At 37.5% G+C, this 18,181-nt stretch overlaps 1 protein-coding gene across 1 annotated transcript in view; it reads right to left on the bottom strand.

Moving 5' to 3' along the window:
- Window positions 1–18,181, bottom strand: part of PLD1 (phospholipase D1) — a 212,008-nt gene that overhangs the window by 8,865 nt on the left and 184,962 nt on the right. Inside the window, exon 24 of the mRNA XM_049775678.1 lies at window positions 7,568–7,721. Within this exon, the coding sequence (XP_049631635.1) occupies window positions 7,568–7,721 (154 nt within the window). The remainder of the gene's footprint in view (window positions 1–7,567; window positions 7,722–18,181) is intronic.

Here is an 18,181-nt window from a genome sequence, read left to right as displayed (position 1 = left end):
TCATAAATACAGTTTTAAGAAGTAAACAAGGGGCTAGAGTGATAGCACAAGTGGTAAGGCATCTGCCTTGCACGTGTAATCCTAGGATGGACCATGGTTTGATCCCCTGGCATTCAATATGGTCCCCCATGCCGGGAGTGATTTCTGAGTGCATAGCCAGGAGTAACCCCTGAGCATCACTTTGGTGTGGCCCCAACCCTCCCTCCCCCAAAAACCTGAAGTAAACAAATGAGGGGCCTGGGAATACAGTAGATTAGTGTTTGCCTTGAAGTATAGCAAGAGTCAATCCCTGGTGCCACAACAAGCAGAGAAGAGACTTAATTCTGTTGCCATGCAAGTGATTTCAGTTTAGTTGTAGTCAAATGCGTATTCACCACAACTAGAGTGTGCAAATATGTGGCTCTTCGGAAGCACCACAACTAAGCATGTATGAGACTGCTCATCACAGCAATATCAGCAGAGAGGGAGGAGGGTGATGGGTGATAGAAAAACCTGAGTAAATATTTATAAAATTATAAAAATTATCTGTGGAAGAACATTTACATAAAATAAATGAAGAAGTGAGAGACATACTAAAAGAAATTTAGGACTTGCTTGTGTCCAGCCCTGGTTCTATCCCTGGCACCACCTATGGTCCCCCAGGCATCACAGGGTATATAACCTGAGAGGTCTCTGAACACCACTCAGGTGGGTGACCCAGAAAATCCCTAGCACTGCAACACCAGAACAGCACCACACCCTCAAATCCTTGCACTGAATGCTACCCAGTTTGGCCAGGAATCACCAGGAAGGCTCAAGGTCTCTGGATTACTGCCTAATACTCCCTCCCACAAAACAAACAAAACAAAACAAAAAATAACTACAAAATAAAAGCAGTCAATATTACCTAGAGGTAACTAATTTGGGAAACATAGAGCCAAAAATAGTACTAAAGGTCACAGCTACAATAGTGACTAAGTAGCCCATAGATTTGAAAATAAACATGGTAAAATGTAATGGAAAGGACAGTGATCAATTGGAATATGGCAATTAGTGTACCACAATGAGGAGACCAGCGGTAGATTCTGGACCTGTTGCTTAGTTAGGGGCAAGAGATTCCCAAATTTGTTTATTAAAATTTTAAAAAGTTGCAGGTATTAAATGTAATACCAAACAAACACTAAAAGAAAAGTATAGAAAATAATTGTTTGGGGGCTGGGGGATACTATTATAAAGGTGTAAGTAAAGGAAAGGGATAACATTTTAAAGACTAGAGTACATTCTGGCAATCATGTAACCGCAAGTTGGTCTCCATCACAAGAAAGCTTCCATGAGCACCACAGGGAGTAACCCTGGTGAGCTGCAGCATAGTGGAACTGATTGACATCATCACACTTGCAGCCTGAATGCTGGAAGGCCTGAACAGCATGCTGAAATTGGTGGAGTAGCACCCAGCCCCCAAATGCTGTTTGGGAGCTACTACCCCCATGGGAGTAAGTGGTAGGAGGTGGGGACAAGTACAGCAACAAAACCTGACAAAACTTGTTGAGTTTGGGTAGGAGAGAGAGTAGAGCCAGTAAGGCAAGGCACTGACCTTACATTCAACTATCCTGCCCAGAAATTCAGGAGTAAGCCCAAGTAGCATCAAGTGTAGCCCCAAAGCCAAAGGTAAAGTAAATTAAATTAAAGGATGCTGTACATTGTATGACTGAAATTCAATCTTGAGAAACTCTAAAAAGTGTGTATCTCATAGTGATTCAATTAAAATTTTACTTATTAATAAATATATATTAGAAAAGCAAAATAACAAAAAATTGACATTTCACAAATATATGTTAAAAGGAAATTGATAAATCAAATTTGCAACATGTGTGACAAGGAATTTCCCTATTATACACTTAAATTCTAAAATATTAAAGTGAACAATTTAAATAGAAAGTATATTATTAGCAAAGCAATTTAAAGAAAAACATTATATGTGATTAATAAATGTGCTTTTTAAATTGTCAAAATGAAAATTAACAGAATGAACTTAGTTTTGGAATTCAATGGTTTGCAAAGCTTAAATAAAATAATAGAACTCAGGCCAGAGAGATAGTACAGGGGATAAGGCACTTGTCTTGCATGTGGCCTATCTAAATTCAATCCCCAGCACCACATACGCCTCTCACCAAATACCTGGAGAATGATTCCCAGGCAAAGAACCAGGAATACGTCCTGTGCACCACTGTGTGTGGCATCCAAACCAAAACACAAATTAAATAATAGAAGTCAATAAAGCAGAAGATAAAATTCTCTGAAATTCATTGATGATCCAACAAGTCTGAGGGGATCCTTCCTCTAACAAGTAATTTCACTGCGAGAATTTAGCAAACAAGATAATTAAGGAAACATGATGCTATAAAAAAATTAATGTAAAGATACTGAACTGCTGTGGTTCATACACAAAGGGGAATCTACCCTCACCATTCTGAGAATTTCACAGAGATATCAGGGCCAAACCTTTACCCTCTGACAGAAAATGGAAAAACTCTGCAACTGAACTCAAATAAGATTGTTAGCTGAGGTGAACATAGTTAGAGCACAAACGGCACTAACAACTACCATGACATTGATTGTAAGAGAAACAGAATTCCTATTTCAGAGACAGGCAGGAGATGGGGTAGGGAGAAATGGGGACATTGGTGGCAGGAAAGTTACACTGGTAAAGGGTGGTATAAATTCAATGAAAACCCAACCATGAACATTTCTTTAATCACGGTACTTAAATAAAGAAATTATTAATCTCTCTGTGTATGTATTTTTTTTAATAATTTCTTTATTTAAGTACCTTCTCGGGTGGGACCAGACTACAGATCTGAAAATTCTGGAGCTATTTTTAGAATGAGTTTGGGCTGATCCATCCCCAGAAAACTCAGTAGCCCCTGCCCACACCTGCCATTTTCCCAACAGAAAAATGGCCCGGCTCTTCTACTAAACTCCAAAAGAAATAGTTGTCGCTGATAATTCCCAGGTATTCTGGTCCAGGCAGATAACTCCGTGGGATTCTTAGAACTAGTGGAAGCAGATTTCTCATTTTGCATGAACCACAGCAGCCCAGCACCACACCCTATACTCTGGCAAGAATGACCCAGCTCTGCGACTTAATCTTATCAAATCACCAAACTACCAATTTGTTTCAGATCTTTAAATCCTGGATTGCACAGCTGCAAATGGCTGTACAGCATCTCAATTTTTATAGTAGTGCCATCACCATCCAAGTAATATCACAGGAAATCTGATGGGAAAGTTATATAGTTAATCTAGTAACACATAAAGCTCATCTTACACCAACAAGAATCCTTAGACATTGGCATTAGTAACGCCCTGGAGAGATAAAGCAATTATTTTAAATTGACCCTATTGACCTAAGTTTTGATCATTATATTTACTTTTTGTGTTATAACAAACAATATGGAATAAATTTAAGGGGCAGGCTAGGGTGAAGGGTGGAAAATTGGGCAGTGATGAAAGGAAGAGCACATGGTGGTAGAATTGGTGTTTAAATGTTTAATGCCTGGGCCCGGAGAAATAGCACAGCGGCGTTTGCCTTGCAAGCAGCCAATCCAGGACCAAAGGTGGTTGGTTCGAATCCCGGTGTCCTATATGGTCCCCCATGCCTGCCAGGAGCTATTTCTGAGCAGACAGCCAGGAGTAACCCCTGAGCAACGCCGGGTGTGGCCCAAAAACCAAAAAAAAAAAAAAAAAAAAAAGTTAATGCCTGAAATGGCTGTTTTATTTACAACTTAGTAAATCAGATTTTATAATAAAATGTTTAAATGTGAGGACATGGAAAGGCATAACATTATTTTTATTCTGTAGAGCTGTGAAATCCTAATTATAAAAGTAATACAGATTAATATTGTAAGTATAGAAAAAAGTGGAATGATATATTTTAAATATTGAATTATTAATACTTTGCCACATATGGTTCCCTAAGAATTGCTGGAGGCTACTCCTGAGTACAGAGCCATGAATAGGCCCTGAAAACAATAGCCAGATGTAGCTCAAGTCACTCCCCACTAAAGAAGTTGCTAGTACTGGATCATAGGAGTAAAAATAATTTTTTTTCTTATTTTATAACACCACTACTTGTTTTCTTTGCTTTTCTACATTCGCAAATTTTTAACAATGAAAGGATGTACTCAGAACCTCTCTAACACTAAAGTGATTACACACTTAGAAAGTTACAAAGAAGTCTACCACTTGAATCCTGAAAATTCTCAAAGAACTAGCTTTTGTTTTAATATATAGTTTGTAGGAGACTAATGATGGGTTGATTAACATGATGCTAATTTTAAACTTGTCTCACCTAAATAAAACAAACACTAGAAGCTAATTGAAATACCAATGGTTTGAATATAAAACTCTCACTGACAAAACAATTAGAAGCAAAGGCACTAAATAAAGCCATAAAAATTGTGGGAAGGTATGGACAGAGACTGGGAGTCGGGGGATGGATTTGGGGATTTTCTTGGAAACAGAAAGTTGAAACAATCTTTGTTTCTTTGAAATAAGCAAAAAGATTGCCAGCATTTCTCTGGGGTTGAGCAATGATCTGCAAGGGAACTGGTTTCCAAACACAACCAGCAATGCCAAAGCGTTTATTCATTAAAAAATTGTTTAAAGCACCATGATTTACAAAGTTATTCATAGTTGAGTTTCAAGCTTACAAATTGTCAGCACTTATCTAACCACCAGTGTCAACTTTCCTCCGTCAGTGTTCCCTGATTCTTTATCACCACCCAGCTTGCCACTTTTATAGGCATTTTGTAAGTTTGGTTGATGTAGTTTGGATCTTGTACTTTGTTGTTGACTCTGTGGTTTAGGTACATAGTAAAATCAAGCCTGGGGCCCCAACTTCTGTCCCTGTTACCTCTAGCCTGACTCTTCTTATTCCTTCTCTCATATTCTTTCTGTCCCTATCTCTCCTTCCTATATCCTATAGTAAGCTAGGTATCTGCCCCTTTTATACCTTGCATTTCTTCATCCTATTGTTTTGAATACCACAGGTAAATAAAATCATTCAGTATTTGACCTTATTTCTGACTTACTTTCACTTAACATGACATCCTCCTCATTACTAGCAAATTTATAGTGTATACATGTGTATATACATAAACAGCTTCATTTGTATATACATATATCATGCCTTCTTTATCCACTCATTTTTTATAATATAATTTTTATTTTGATCATAGTGGCTTACATATTGTTGACAATATTTTAGGTACCTATTTACATAAAATCAGGGGGGATTCCCATCCCCAAATTGTCCTACCTCCCATTTCCTCTTCCCTCACCCCCAGGGCGGCTAGAATATGTGGTCCCCTCTGTATCTAACCTACTACTTAGTAGTCTTGCATCAGTTTGGTATTGATGCCTCCCTTATTTTCCCCTCTAAGTGGGGGCAGGGCTAGCTAGTTCAAGTTGCATGGTTTTGCCTGAAAAAGAGAAAATAAATAAACTGGGGTAAGAGTCTAATACCCCGAAAATGGGCAGAATCCTTCTAGAGGTTCTCATCATCGATTTGGGAAATGAAGGAGAAAAAGAAAGTGAAACACTCCACCAGTACCAAAAGAAGTGTCAAATATCCAGTGAGGACTCCAGCTATATCGATAAGCACCACAAAAAACAGATTAAAAAAACAAAACAAAACAAACAAAAAACAAACAAACAAAAAAAACAAAAACAAAAAAAACAACACGCCATGGTCTTGAAATAAGAAACATGGCGAAGCACAAAACGAAAGAAGAGAAAGGAAGAGAAAAAAAAATAAGAATAATTGGGGACAACAATTTCAATAATCACATCCAAACAGAGAAATCGACCAAAATAGCTAGGTAAATAAAAATAATAATAACAATAATAAATGAAGGTAAGATATATATATATATATATATATATATATATATAAATAACCAAGGTTTTGTGTTTTTTGTATTTTTGTTTTTTTCCCTCCTGCCCTGGCACAGTAAATATTGGGGTCATTCGAAAAGGAATTCACTTGCCCTATGAGATATGGGGTTTCTCCGTCCTTGGAGTATACTGTCATGGGATCAGCTCTAGTCTTTGCTCAGGATCATTACTCTCCCGGTGGTGGGTTGTTTTTTTTTTTTTTTTTTTTTTTGGTGTGTTATCCACTCATTTTTACATTGGATACATAGGTTGATTCCATAGCCTAGGTATGGTACTAAGTACTAAGAAAGTAACAATGTGCATAATAGTTCTAGTTACTCAGGGATGTCTTATGATTTCACACAAACTTTATTATTGACCATTATAATTCCTTGAAGAATGTTGTCTGAAATTGATCGGATTGTGTAAAATCTACGTAATAATTTAAGTATAATGATTATTTGGGTTTTTTTTTTTTGGGGGGGGTCGCACCCGAGATGCTCAGGGTTTACTCCTTTCTCTGTACTCAGAAACTGCTCCTGACAGGCTTGGGGGACCATATGGGATACCTGGATTTAAACCAGGGTCTGTCCTGTGTTGGCCTCCTGCAAGGCAAATGCCTTACTGCTGTGCTATTGCTCTGGCTCCTATAATGGTTATTTGGACCTGTTGATTCTTCCAATTCATGAAAATGGAGTATTTCATTTCCTAAGGTCATCTTCTATCTCTTAAGTGACAGAGTTCTTATGGAATATATCCCTAATCTCTTATTAAATTGATTCTTAGATATTTGATTTTTTGAACATTATTTTGAATAGAGTTGACTCAGGTCACTTTTATCCTAGTTCATTATAGACAGATTTTTATGTGTTGAATTTGTGGCCTGCTAATTTGCAATATTGGTTATTTCTAAGAGGTTTTATGGACTATTTAGTGTTTTCTATATGTAATATGTCATCTTCAAATGGTAATACTTTGACATATTCACTTATAGTTTGGAACCCATTCATTCCTTTTTTTTTATCTGATTGCTGTTTTTTTTAGGGCATTCTATATTATATTGAGTATAAAGCAGGCAGTGAGCATCCTTGCCTTGTAACAGATCTCAAAGGGAATGCTTTTAGTATCTAGTGTCAAGAATGTTACTAGATAATATATGATATATAGAATATATGATAATAGATGGCCACAACTCTCTTGATGTATGTTCCCTTCACTCCTATTTTGTTAAGGGTTTTTAATCACAAATGGCTGTTGGGTCTTGTTGAATTTTTTTTCTACATTAATTGATATATTACTTTTTTTTATTGGTGGTACCAAGGGTTACTCTTGGCTCTGAGCTCAGAAATTACTCTTGGCAGGCTTGGAGGACAATAAGGTATGCCTGGAATCAAACCCAGATTGGCTTCATGCAAAGCAAACTTTTTTCCCACTTTTTTCCCAGAGTGCTATCACTCTGACCCCTAATAAAAACTTAAAATTGAAATTTCTAGCCGCCTTCCTCCAACTACTCCTTCCCTCAAGAGCATTCTGCATACTCATTTTGGGAGGGAAACAGTGAAGATGCATATGCTTGAACAAAAAGCAGGTCTTTGGTCCAGTGCCCAGAGCAGTGTGACCAGAAAGGAGTATATGGATTGGGAAAGCCCACCTAAAGCACTGTAGCCGAAGACTTTGGGCAAAGCGGCCGGCATAGTATTCTTCTCCATCCATTATGGAGGGGACCATTTCTGTGTCCTGCACAATGATAGCCATTTCACTATCACGCTTTCCCAGCATGCTTCTGTCATTGATGTTGGCAGATCCTAGAAAGACAAAAATAAAACAAAGGGACTTTCTTGTCATTGTTAATACTTACTTACTCTCCCCATTTTTTTTCATTGCTAACAAAACCTGCTTTTAAGTTATTAAAAAGAAAAAAAAAAAACAACTATGCACTGGGAAGCCAGGTCCTTTACTCAGGTATGAAGTTTGATCAGTATGAATGGAGCATGGTAATTTCATTATTTTTTGCTATTATTTCATTATTTGGGCTCAGGAATTGTCATTTTATATTATTCTAGCTGGGGAAACAAAAAAAGCAAGAGCTGCTCAAGATTTCTAAGATAGTGTTTTCATTTCTTATAAAAGAACACTAGAAAGCAGTTTTGTCTCCTGGCTATTTTGACTTGAACAAATGAGAACAGAATATGCTGAAACCACTTTGACCATTGGGATCAGACAAACTGAAGTTATCAGAGGAGAAAGGAGTATTATTGTGAAGTCACTGACCTGGTGAAACCTAGAATTTTCTTACCTTGTTTTTCATATGTCCATATTGATTTATACACCTGAAGCTCAAAGAATTTTGATTAATGATCAAATATGCAAAGGAAAAAAACATACTAGTTCAACACTGAAGTTTTTTTTTGCCTTATAAAAATGTATAAAGTTGTGGTATATGTCAAACCCCAAATGTCCCTTCATACCCATTAGCAATCACTATCAAATATAGATAATATTTTGCACTGGTGAAGATTGGAATACATTCTATGACTGAAACCCCATTATGAAAACTTTTGGAAAGATGATGACTACCTTAAAAATAAATTCAAACCTTATTTTATAAAAAAAAAAAAGTGACACAGTAAGTTTTATGCAGTCTGTTTCAAGTGAGCATTGTTTATTTTGTTACACTTACATTATTTTCTAAAATAAGCATGCAAAAATCTTTTTAAAAATATAGATAATACTGCTTTGAATTATTCATCTCTGGTTCCACTTGTGTGGCTTGCCATCAGCTTCTATATCAATTTACCCTCATTCTATTTTTAAACCCAAACAAGCTGAGAACATCGACTTTCACATGTGAATGGGCAAGTATTTTCTTTTTAGTCCAACTTTTGCTTTCAGTGCTCCTTGGCTTTGTAATCAGACCCCCATTACATTTTCTAAGTAATCACCGCAGAGTCACATTTTTGAATCCCTGGGGTGTCTTATAAATCACAGAAGGGGCTGGCTTACTTCATTTACCATCTTGTTTCTCATGTTTCTCTCATTTCTCATAATATGTCTCTGATTGTTGCATGGGAAGTAGAATAGTGGGGCTAACTAGGGGAACTTTCTTCTCTCGGATGGAGGATGGGGACAGTCAGGGAGAGACAGCAGCAGACTGGCCAAAGTCAACATTGTGGGCGGTGTGCAGAAAGAAAACTGCCACATTGAAGACAACTTTTATGGCCACTTGCTGCAGTGCTGCCCTGGAGATTATTAACAAATTTTATTGTTATAGATGTGAGTGGTGTCCCCAAAACACCTGTCTGGATACAAATGAAATGAGAGAGCACCTTGCAGAAATATGGAATTATGGCTGAAGGTTGGGAATAGTTGAAACACCTTGTTTTGGTGGCAACAAATCACCCTTTACGCATGCAATCACATTTTAATTATGCTGTAAAATCTGTAGCCACATCATTGGGTTTGACAGATGGTCTAGTCTTCTCATATTTTTCAGCCTTAATTTGTTCTGTTATAAACTGAGATCATAATATAGACCCTGAAGGGTCGTTGTGAGAATTAAATAAGACCATGTCATGCACTTACTGATCTATAAACTGCTCTACAAATGTTAATTTTATTGACTTTATTGTCATAGAGTTCCTAACCCTATAAACTGCACTGGAAAACAATTACACGGGAAGAGGCAGTTTGCTAACATGCAGCATGTAGCATTTGTTTCGAAGAAGCTTATGTTTTGGGGTTATCATTATCTAGGAACTTGAACTGAAGTGTCAGAACCAATTTCTCAGTTGTGATTTTTTGGTGCATTACCGTGACTACCCAACAGAGACCCGCTCCTGATGGAGGCCACAGGACTGAGCACCCTGAGAAATCTCTCTGGCCCCACACTTCACTTTCTTTCTTCTCTTCTCTCTCTCTTCATTTTCATCTTTCTCTACTCCCCCCCTTCATTGCTCACTTGCTCATTGCCTTTCTCTTAACCACCTGAATTAATATGAATATGAAGGAAAGAAAGAAAACATTTTTGAAGAATTTAATACCAAAAAGGGATATTGATGTGTATCAATTCTACAACCATTCTTGTTCAATGTTCCTATTTTCTGGAAATCAAATTCAGAACAGCAGATAAAGTGTTATTTTGTTTCTGTATGATAAAAAAGGGATGAAGAAACAACAAAGGACCTACATAAATACACAAAAGCCTATTAAAACTATCAGGTGCCTTTTGACAAGGAGATGGAGGACAATAATTTTTTAAGTTAATATATATCCATGTAGTTTGAGTTATTTACAAATACATTTTGGTCTATATATCTGTGGGCTTTTTTAATGAATGTTTCAATACCAGTCAATCACACCAACATTTTAGGATGAACTCTTCTTTTTTATGGGGGTGTGGAGTGAGCCATACCTGGAAATGCTCAGGGGTTACACAGATATCACTCCTGGCAGACTTGGAGAACCACATGGGATGCTGGGGATCAAATCAGAGTCAGTACAGGGTAGGCTGCGTGCAATGCAAACACTGTGCTATCACTGTGGCCACATATTTTTTCTTTCTTTGTTGTTTCCTTTTGTGTTTTAGACCACACCCAAGAGTACTCATTCAGTTACTTCAGCTCTGAATTTAGTAATGACTCCTGGTTGGGCTCGAACCATATGAGATGTTAGGGATTGTACTCGAACTGGCAGCACCCTGCATTCGGTACAATTTATATGACCTCAAATAATCTTTTATAAGTCTCTTAATAGGAGGATATTTTTTAAACATAAAAAATATCAAAATTCAAGACACTGTTTGAGAAGGCATGTGTGCAACTTGACTTACATACTAATAAAACAGGCATTCCTAGATATATTCCCCAGGATTAATGACAAGCCACTGACACATCTGGAAGGTGTAATGTGTCTTCCCCTGTAAGCCTTTGCTCTGTGAGAAGAGGACTACATGCAGAATTTTGAATTTATTAGATGCTGCATGTTTCCCTAAATAAGAAATAGTTGACTTTTGATTTGTTTTTAAATTCTAGAAATTAAATCAAATGATATTGAATCTTATTATTTCTACTTATTTCATATTATATACTTATACATATTGTATAATTGGGGTGTATCTGTCCATAGTTGAAAATAAATTATTTTCTGGAATGAGCCAGGATTTTTTTAATTATCACAGGATTTTGGATGTTTCAATTGCTTGCAGAGTCTTACCAGGCTGCGAAATAGTATCTTATATGAGGTGAGTGTGGTTCCTCATGCACACCTAGAGAAGCTGACCTGGCTCTGTCCAGAGGGGTGCATTACTGAGTTGCAACATGTGTGGCTTCACCAGATAAGAAAATACTTTGTTTCCCAATGTGGCTTCCTATTTATACTTCTATTATTGAAAATGGAAGCCTCAGTTTCCCTTTGTCAGCTGCTGGAAGCAGCTACATTTCAGCTGTCTTCATTACACGTTTTAGTTATTTAGTTATTTAGGTTTTATTTGGGGAAGATTCACATCTGGTGAGTCTCAGGGTTACTCCTGGCTCTGCACTCATAAATTACTCCTGGTCATGCTCTGGAAAACATCTGGAATGCTGGGGATCAAAGCCTGGTTGGCCTTGTACTAGGCAAACACTGTCACTGTACTATCATTCCGAACCCTTCATGACACATTTTAAACATTCTATTAAGTTTCTAAAGATGGGAATTTTGATATTTTTTCTGAAACTAGTAACAATTTCCCAAAATTATAGGTAGACTATGTGAGATAACAGGAAGCTGTGGAAGCTAAGAGATAACAAGCTATACCTAGGCAAATGGTCAAATAGATTATCTAAAAGTCTCTAAACTACTCAGACCATTCTGCTAAATCTTGAATTCTCTGTAACATTTTTATGATTTGACAAGTAACACAAAGACCCAGAAACTAAGTTCTTTCTCTTCTACCTTCCAATAAAAGTTTCCATTTTTTAAACTCTGTGTCTGAACATATGTTACTCAATTCCTGAAATAACTCAATAATTCCTGAAATATAGAATAAATTAGGAACATGGATGAACACAGAAACTCTTCATTCCTAGTGATGGATTGGTGTCAATGAAAAAATCTCATAGTCTTGGCAAAATTGGAATCACTTCACTTTTTGGTTCACTATTGGTTTTTTCAAAAGTTGGCCTTTGTTTCATAATTATGTTCATGAACATCTAATTTTCCTGATATCAGACAAGTGCTCTTCCATGACGTTCTATTATATTACTTTTTATTTGTCTTTTATTTAAAATGAGTTTTTGAAGAATGTATGTTTTGACTACATTTCTTTCAGCTTTGTTTACCTTTTATTCTCTTGATAATGTATTTTAATGCATAAGCTTCTCATTTTAAAGATGGTAGGTTTACCTGTGATGTTTGTGAATGTTTTGTGAATTTTTGGTTTAAGATATTTTTATCTCAGTTAAGAAATTTTGAATCATTTGGAGAATTAGAAGAATACTGTTCCTCAAAGACAACCATGTCTTAATCCTCAGAATGTGTATATATTACATTATATGCAAAGGGAGGGTTAAGTTGCAGATAGAATTAAAGTTGCTAATCAGCTGACATAAAAATAGGGGTTGATCCTGAATCCAGGTGGCTCATTCTAATCATAAAGGCTCTTAAAAAGAAACCATTATTAAAGAAGAATAATTGATTTTTGAATACTGTAAGCTACAGCCGTCTATGGATCTAGGAAACTAGGGGAATGGAGCAGCTAGATCTAAGAAACAAAATGGCAATGGATTCTCCTTTATAGCCTCCAGAAAGAGAGGTAGCCAGCCAAACTCCTAATTTTAATCCACTGATCCAGGTGGAATTTCTAAACAGAAGAATTGCCAGATGTCAATCTGCATGGTTCAAGCCTCCAAGTTTGGTGGGCCAGAGGGATAGAAAGGTAGCTAGGGTACTTGTCTTGCATGCACCCAACCCAGGTTTAATTCATGATACCATATGGTGAGAACTGCCCGAGAACGATGAGGAGTGATCCTTGAGCAGAGTTAGGAATAAGCCCTAACTATCTACAGGAATATCCCCAAAACAAAATGAAGTTTGTAGTAATTTATTCATTTATTATAGCAGTAACAAAGAAGACACTAATTCTACCATGTTTTAGCATATATATGTGTATATATATATATGTATATATACAAACTCAGTGGAAAAACATATATGTATTTATGTATACATATATATGCTGACTATGTGTAGTCATTTTAGATCATTTTATCTGGAGACACATATGTATATGTGTGTATATAAACATATATATTTTTTCCACTGACTTTGAATGGGCTACTCTGTAGTTTCTTGTGTCTGTGCCTCTTGTTCCTGTGTCTCCAGATAAAATGATCTAATGTGACTACACATAAAGTCAGCACCATTTTAATGATGGGAACTTGGAATACCTACGCTAACTGAACATTTAATTTCGGGCCATTCCTGGTTCTACCACAGTGATCCTTGCTACTGCAACTGAGTATGCAATCCACAATTAAGTGTGTGACCCCGACACACTGCAACAATAAAGGGAAAGGAGGAGTGTTAAGTGATACCCTGAACAAAAATAAAATAATGCTAGGGTTCCAAGCCTGGCCAATTACTCTGACTTCCTTGAATAAGAGTCTGGACTCAGTAGTTTTCTTTTTACCACTTATATCCATGAATTAATTTATTGGGGAAATTAATTTATTGGGGGATAACCAGGATCACATGGCCCCTAGAACACAGTTGTTGGTGGTCCTGGTGAGTTCAAACACTGATCTGTCAGGACCACCCAAGGGGCTGGGAATCACTGGGAGTGGCTCCCAAACCACCCAGCTTCAATTGGGAGGCTCCTATTATAAATAACAGAAGCCAAGAGATAGTACAGGTTTAAGGGGCTTGCTTTGTAATGTAGCCAGTCCTAGCTTTGTACCACATTAAACCCCCAGCAACTATGGGGGCCACACCTGACCAGGAAGTCAGTAACAGCCAGTGAGTATCTCTGGATATGGCTCAGCCCCAATCATTAAAAATTATCAGAAAAGAAGAAACCAAGACATTTCAAACACTTAGCCAACAGGACTTAAATTCTACTTGAGAATATCTCTGTTTCATTTAGAAAATCCAATAGATCTAATGTAATTTTTTTCATTTGTTTATTTAGTTATTTGTTTATTCTTTGGGATTTTTTTTTGGGGGGGGTCACACCCGGTGATGCTCAGGGGTTACTCCTGGCTATGCACTCAGAAATTGCTCCTGGCTTGGGGGACCATATGGGACTCTGGGAGATTGTGCTGTGATCTGTCCTAGGTTAGTGCATGCAAAGCAAACGCCCTACTGCTTGCACCACTACCTCTAATGTTCATTTTTTTTAAGTGCCAGCATGAAGATGAATTTGAAAACTAGTTTAGTCATAGAATTCATGATCTTCAGGGTCATCAAAGGCAACAGTTGATTAAAGCTTTACACAAAAGGGATCATCAGTGTGAGAAAATGATGTTTTCTTATGAGAAAAAAGTGAGCATAAACAATTAGTCACTTTTAGAATGTCAATTATTGAGTAATTTTGGCATATGCTTGTTAGATTAAGAGAGTTATTCATAGGTAGGTTGTAAAATAAAAATCCATGAGTTGTAACATTACCCAAGGCACATATTTCTAAACCCTATGCAGCCAGGTCTGAAGAAGCACTGTAGTGAGAAAGAAATAATACACCAAGTCAGTCAGGAAAGTCAGGCAGTGGCTTTTGAGAGTGACTTCTCATGGCTTCTTCCTCATGGTGTTTCTGAGCACGAAGCCAAAATTGACTTTTCTTTATTATACCAATACCCATCCACCAGGAGGTGGTCAAGAGAGAGACAAAACTACCTATGCAATAAGTTTTTACATATCACAGGAAGAGGTTTAAGGAAGAAAGAAGTTGAGAGAGCACCTTTGATTGGGGTTGATAGTGGGTGTCAACTTACAACAGGATATTTTAATATTTTTCCCTTTTGTTTTTGGGCCACAACCAGTGGCACTCAGACTTTACTCCTGGCTATACTCAGGAATCACTCCTGGCAGGTTGGGGTACAATAAAGGATGTCCAGCAAGGAACAAACCTAGGTCAGCTGATTGCAAGAATAATGCCCTATTCCCTACTAGGCGTCCTCACACTATGGCCCATGGGTCACATGTGGCCTGCAAAGGACATTTATCCATCCTACCAAGTTTTTTTTTCCTACACTGTCCTGCTTAGCAGCTGACTCATCTCAGGCCCACAGTGCACACATGTGCAATGTGTGTCGCACTCTTCCACTTCACTCTTTCTCTCTGTCTCTCACTTCTCTCAGTCTCAGTCAGGTATCTTCAAACTACCATCTGCCATAGCAGGCCCATAGCTCCCATTGAAATACTAGTAAGTTTGTTGATTTAACTTTACTTGTTTTTCATTTTAAATAGTGTATTTGTTCCCATTTTGTGTTTTTTACTTCAAAATAAGATAGGTATGATATGCACAGAAATTTGTTCAGTTTTTTTTTTTTTTAAAAAACAATAGTCTGGCCCTCCAACAGTCTCAAGGACAGTGAACTGGCCCCCTGTTTTAAAAGTTTGAGGACCCTTGTGCCTATGTTACCACTCAGGCCTCAAATACTTGAATTTATTTTAAACTTTTATATATTTGCTTAACACCTGTCAAATAATCTGTCTTTAAATTTTCAGAATTTTAAAGTCTTCTTGGAGTCATAAACTTAAATGGGCCATCAGTCATTACAGTGTGTGTAGCAATAGAAAATCTTTTTGAATGTAAGGTTTGTTTTGGGGAAACAAAAGTGCCTTTGGTTATTTTTGCTGGGGTGGGGGAAAGAGAATCTGTTTTGCCTATGAGGAAGAAGATAAAGAAATCCAGCTTTTTCTTCTTCCTCCTCCTCCTTCTCCTCCTTCTCCTATTAGGTTTTTTGGGCCACACCTTGTAGTGCTCAGGGGTTGGTTACTCCTGGCTCTGCACTCAGAAATCACTCCTGGCAGGCTCTGGGAACCATAGGGAATGCTAGAGATAAAATCCAGGTCATCCTAGGTTGGCTGCCTGCAAGGCAAACCCCCTATCACTGTGCTATCACTCTGGCCCCAGAAACCCAGCTTCTAAAGACTCAAGTAAAACCTTTGCCAAACTCCTATAGCCATACCTAATTTCAAGAGAGTGAACAAGCATTATATGCAAATTTTAGCTATTAATGCTAGTCTAACTAGTGTCAGATTTGACAATTCAGAGACTTTTTTAGAAAATGAATCAATTCAAATACACCTATTTAACTGTTGGCTTTGACACTAAAACTACTTTGTATTTCTTCAGTTGTAGAAAGAAGTTTGAAAGTTGAAAAGACTTTTCAAAGGAAAGTACTTGTGTCATTTCACTTCAAGAGTTCTGAAAGAGAGTTCTGAAGAGATCATGCGGATTTCATTTATTTTTGTTTGTTTTTACATTTCAACAAACATCAATATTTTCCCTTCTGTCTGTTATCAACAAATTTAATAAAATAATATTCTGGAATTGGCTTCTGAAGAGCAAAGCTAGAGAAGCCTTAGAGAACTGAGAAAAACTAGAGTTAGTGAGAAATTTGAGAGAGAAAATAAAAACTCTATAGTTGCAGGGGTCCTCAAACTTTTTAAACAGGGGGCCAGTTCACTGTCCTTCAGACTGTTGGAGGGCCAGATTATAGTAAAAACAAAAATTATGAACAAATTTCTATGCACACTGCATATATCTTATTTAGAAGTGAAGAAATAAAATGGGAATAAATACAATGTGTGGCCCGAGGGCCGTAGTTTGAGGACCATTGGTTTTTAGAGAGTAAAAGATGAAGAAACAAAATGCTTTTCTTTGGTGCATAGTAAAAGAGTTGTTTTGGTTGTGGTTTCTTTTGGGGGGGGGAACACCAGCAGCGCTCAGAAGTTACTCGTAACTCTGTGCTCAGAAATTGCTCCTGACTTGAGGAACCATATGGGATGCCGGGGATCACACCCGCATTTGTCCTGGGCCAGCTGTGTGCAAGGTGAACGCCTTTTCACTGTACTACAACTCCAGCCTCAAGTCTACACATTTTCTGCTTTTAGAATTGTTTTCACATTTTTCAAATGATTCTCTAGTGCTTCAGATTAAGTGGTTTCATTATCACTCTATATAATTTTAATGTCTTTTTCGGCAGAGGAAAGAAATGAAGAAAACAAGTGAAAACTACCCAAAAAGTATGTGAAAATATTTTGTAATTTTCAGGTTCTTAAAGACTTGGGAAGTATTCTTTTATAGCCTAGAAGCTACATTTGACATAAAAGAGATCAGTGAATGGAGAGTGATAACGCAGCAGTAGGGTGTTTGCCTTGCACATGGCTGATCCAGGACAGACCTGGATTCAATCCCCAGAGTTCCATATGGTCCCCCAAGCCAGGAGCGATTTCTGAGTGTTAACCAGGAGTAACCACTGAGCATCACCGGGTGTGGCCCAAAAACAAAAACAAAGAAATAAAAAAGATCAGGGAAATTCTCAATAGCGGGCTCCCTGAATGACTAACTCACAGCTACCACCTTGGTTGGTTCATTAATCTGGCTGATTTCTAACAGTCTGTTTTCTCATCCTGGCTTACCAGTGTCGATGTAATATAATATTCAAAGACAACACATCTTAATGGTAGAAAAATAAAGAGTGTCCATGTGCATAAAATTATTTTCAAAGTGTATAAAAAAACCACTCCTCTGGTCATGTTGATCTAATCTGGGTAGAATGTACAATCAGTAACTGTGTTTAATTTGCCAGTGGATAATCAATTGTGTATCCTTGGTAGAAAAAAATTGCAGATGATGGTTGTTTTAATTATAAAACATAAAATCTCTAAAGTCCAAGTTTTGGGTGAGGCCTTTTGCAGCACAGTGCCTGTTAGCACCTTGGCTGGCAGGTCTGAACTTTGCAGGGTAATGGAGGAGAGATTCATTCACAAGCAGTCCAAGTTTCATCGGAGTCAGCCAGCTTTATTCCAAGGCCCTATCCACCATGTGCATTTCCTCAAATGGCTTCTATGCTCAGTTTATTCCAAGCAGCTTCTTAAACTGCTTCTCCTGGCTCTCTGCCTCTGTCTCTCAGGAGCTCTCTGTCTTCCTTTCAGCTGCTCTTCATGATTCCTTCCTGCCTTTTTCTCCTAACCCCCAGGCAATACCTTTTATATTTTTATTCCAAACCACAGACCCTGCCAGGTGTGGGTGAGTCTGACCATCCAGGTGGGATAAACAGTT

The sequence above is a fragment of the Suncus etruscus genome, chromosome 6 (assembly GCF_024139225.1).
Source record: "Suncus etruscus isolate mSunEtr1 chromosome 6, mSunEtr1.pri.cur, whole genome shotgun sequence".
Lineage (NCBI taxonomy): Eukaryota > Metazoa > Chordata > Mammalia > Eulipotyphla > Soricidae > Suncus > Suncus etruscus.
Note: the sequence above shows the minus strand (reverse complement) of the source record. Positions and strands in the feature narration are given on the sequence as shown.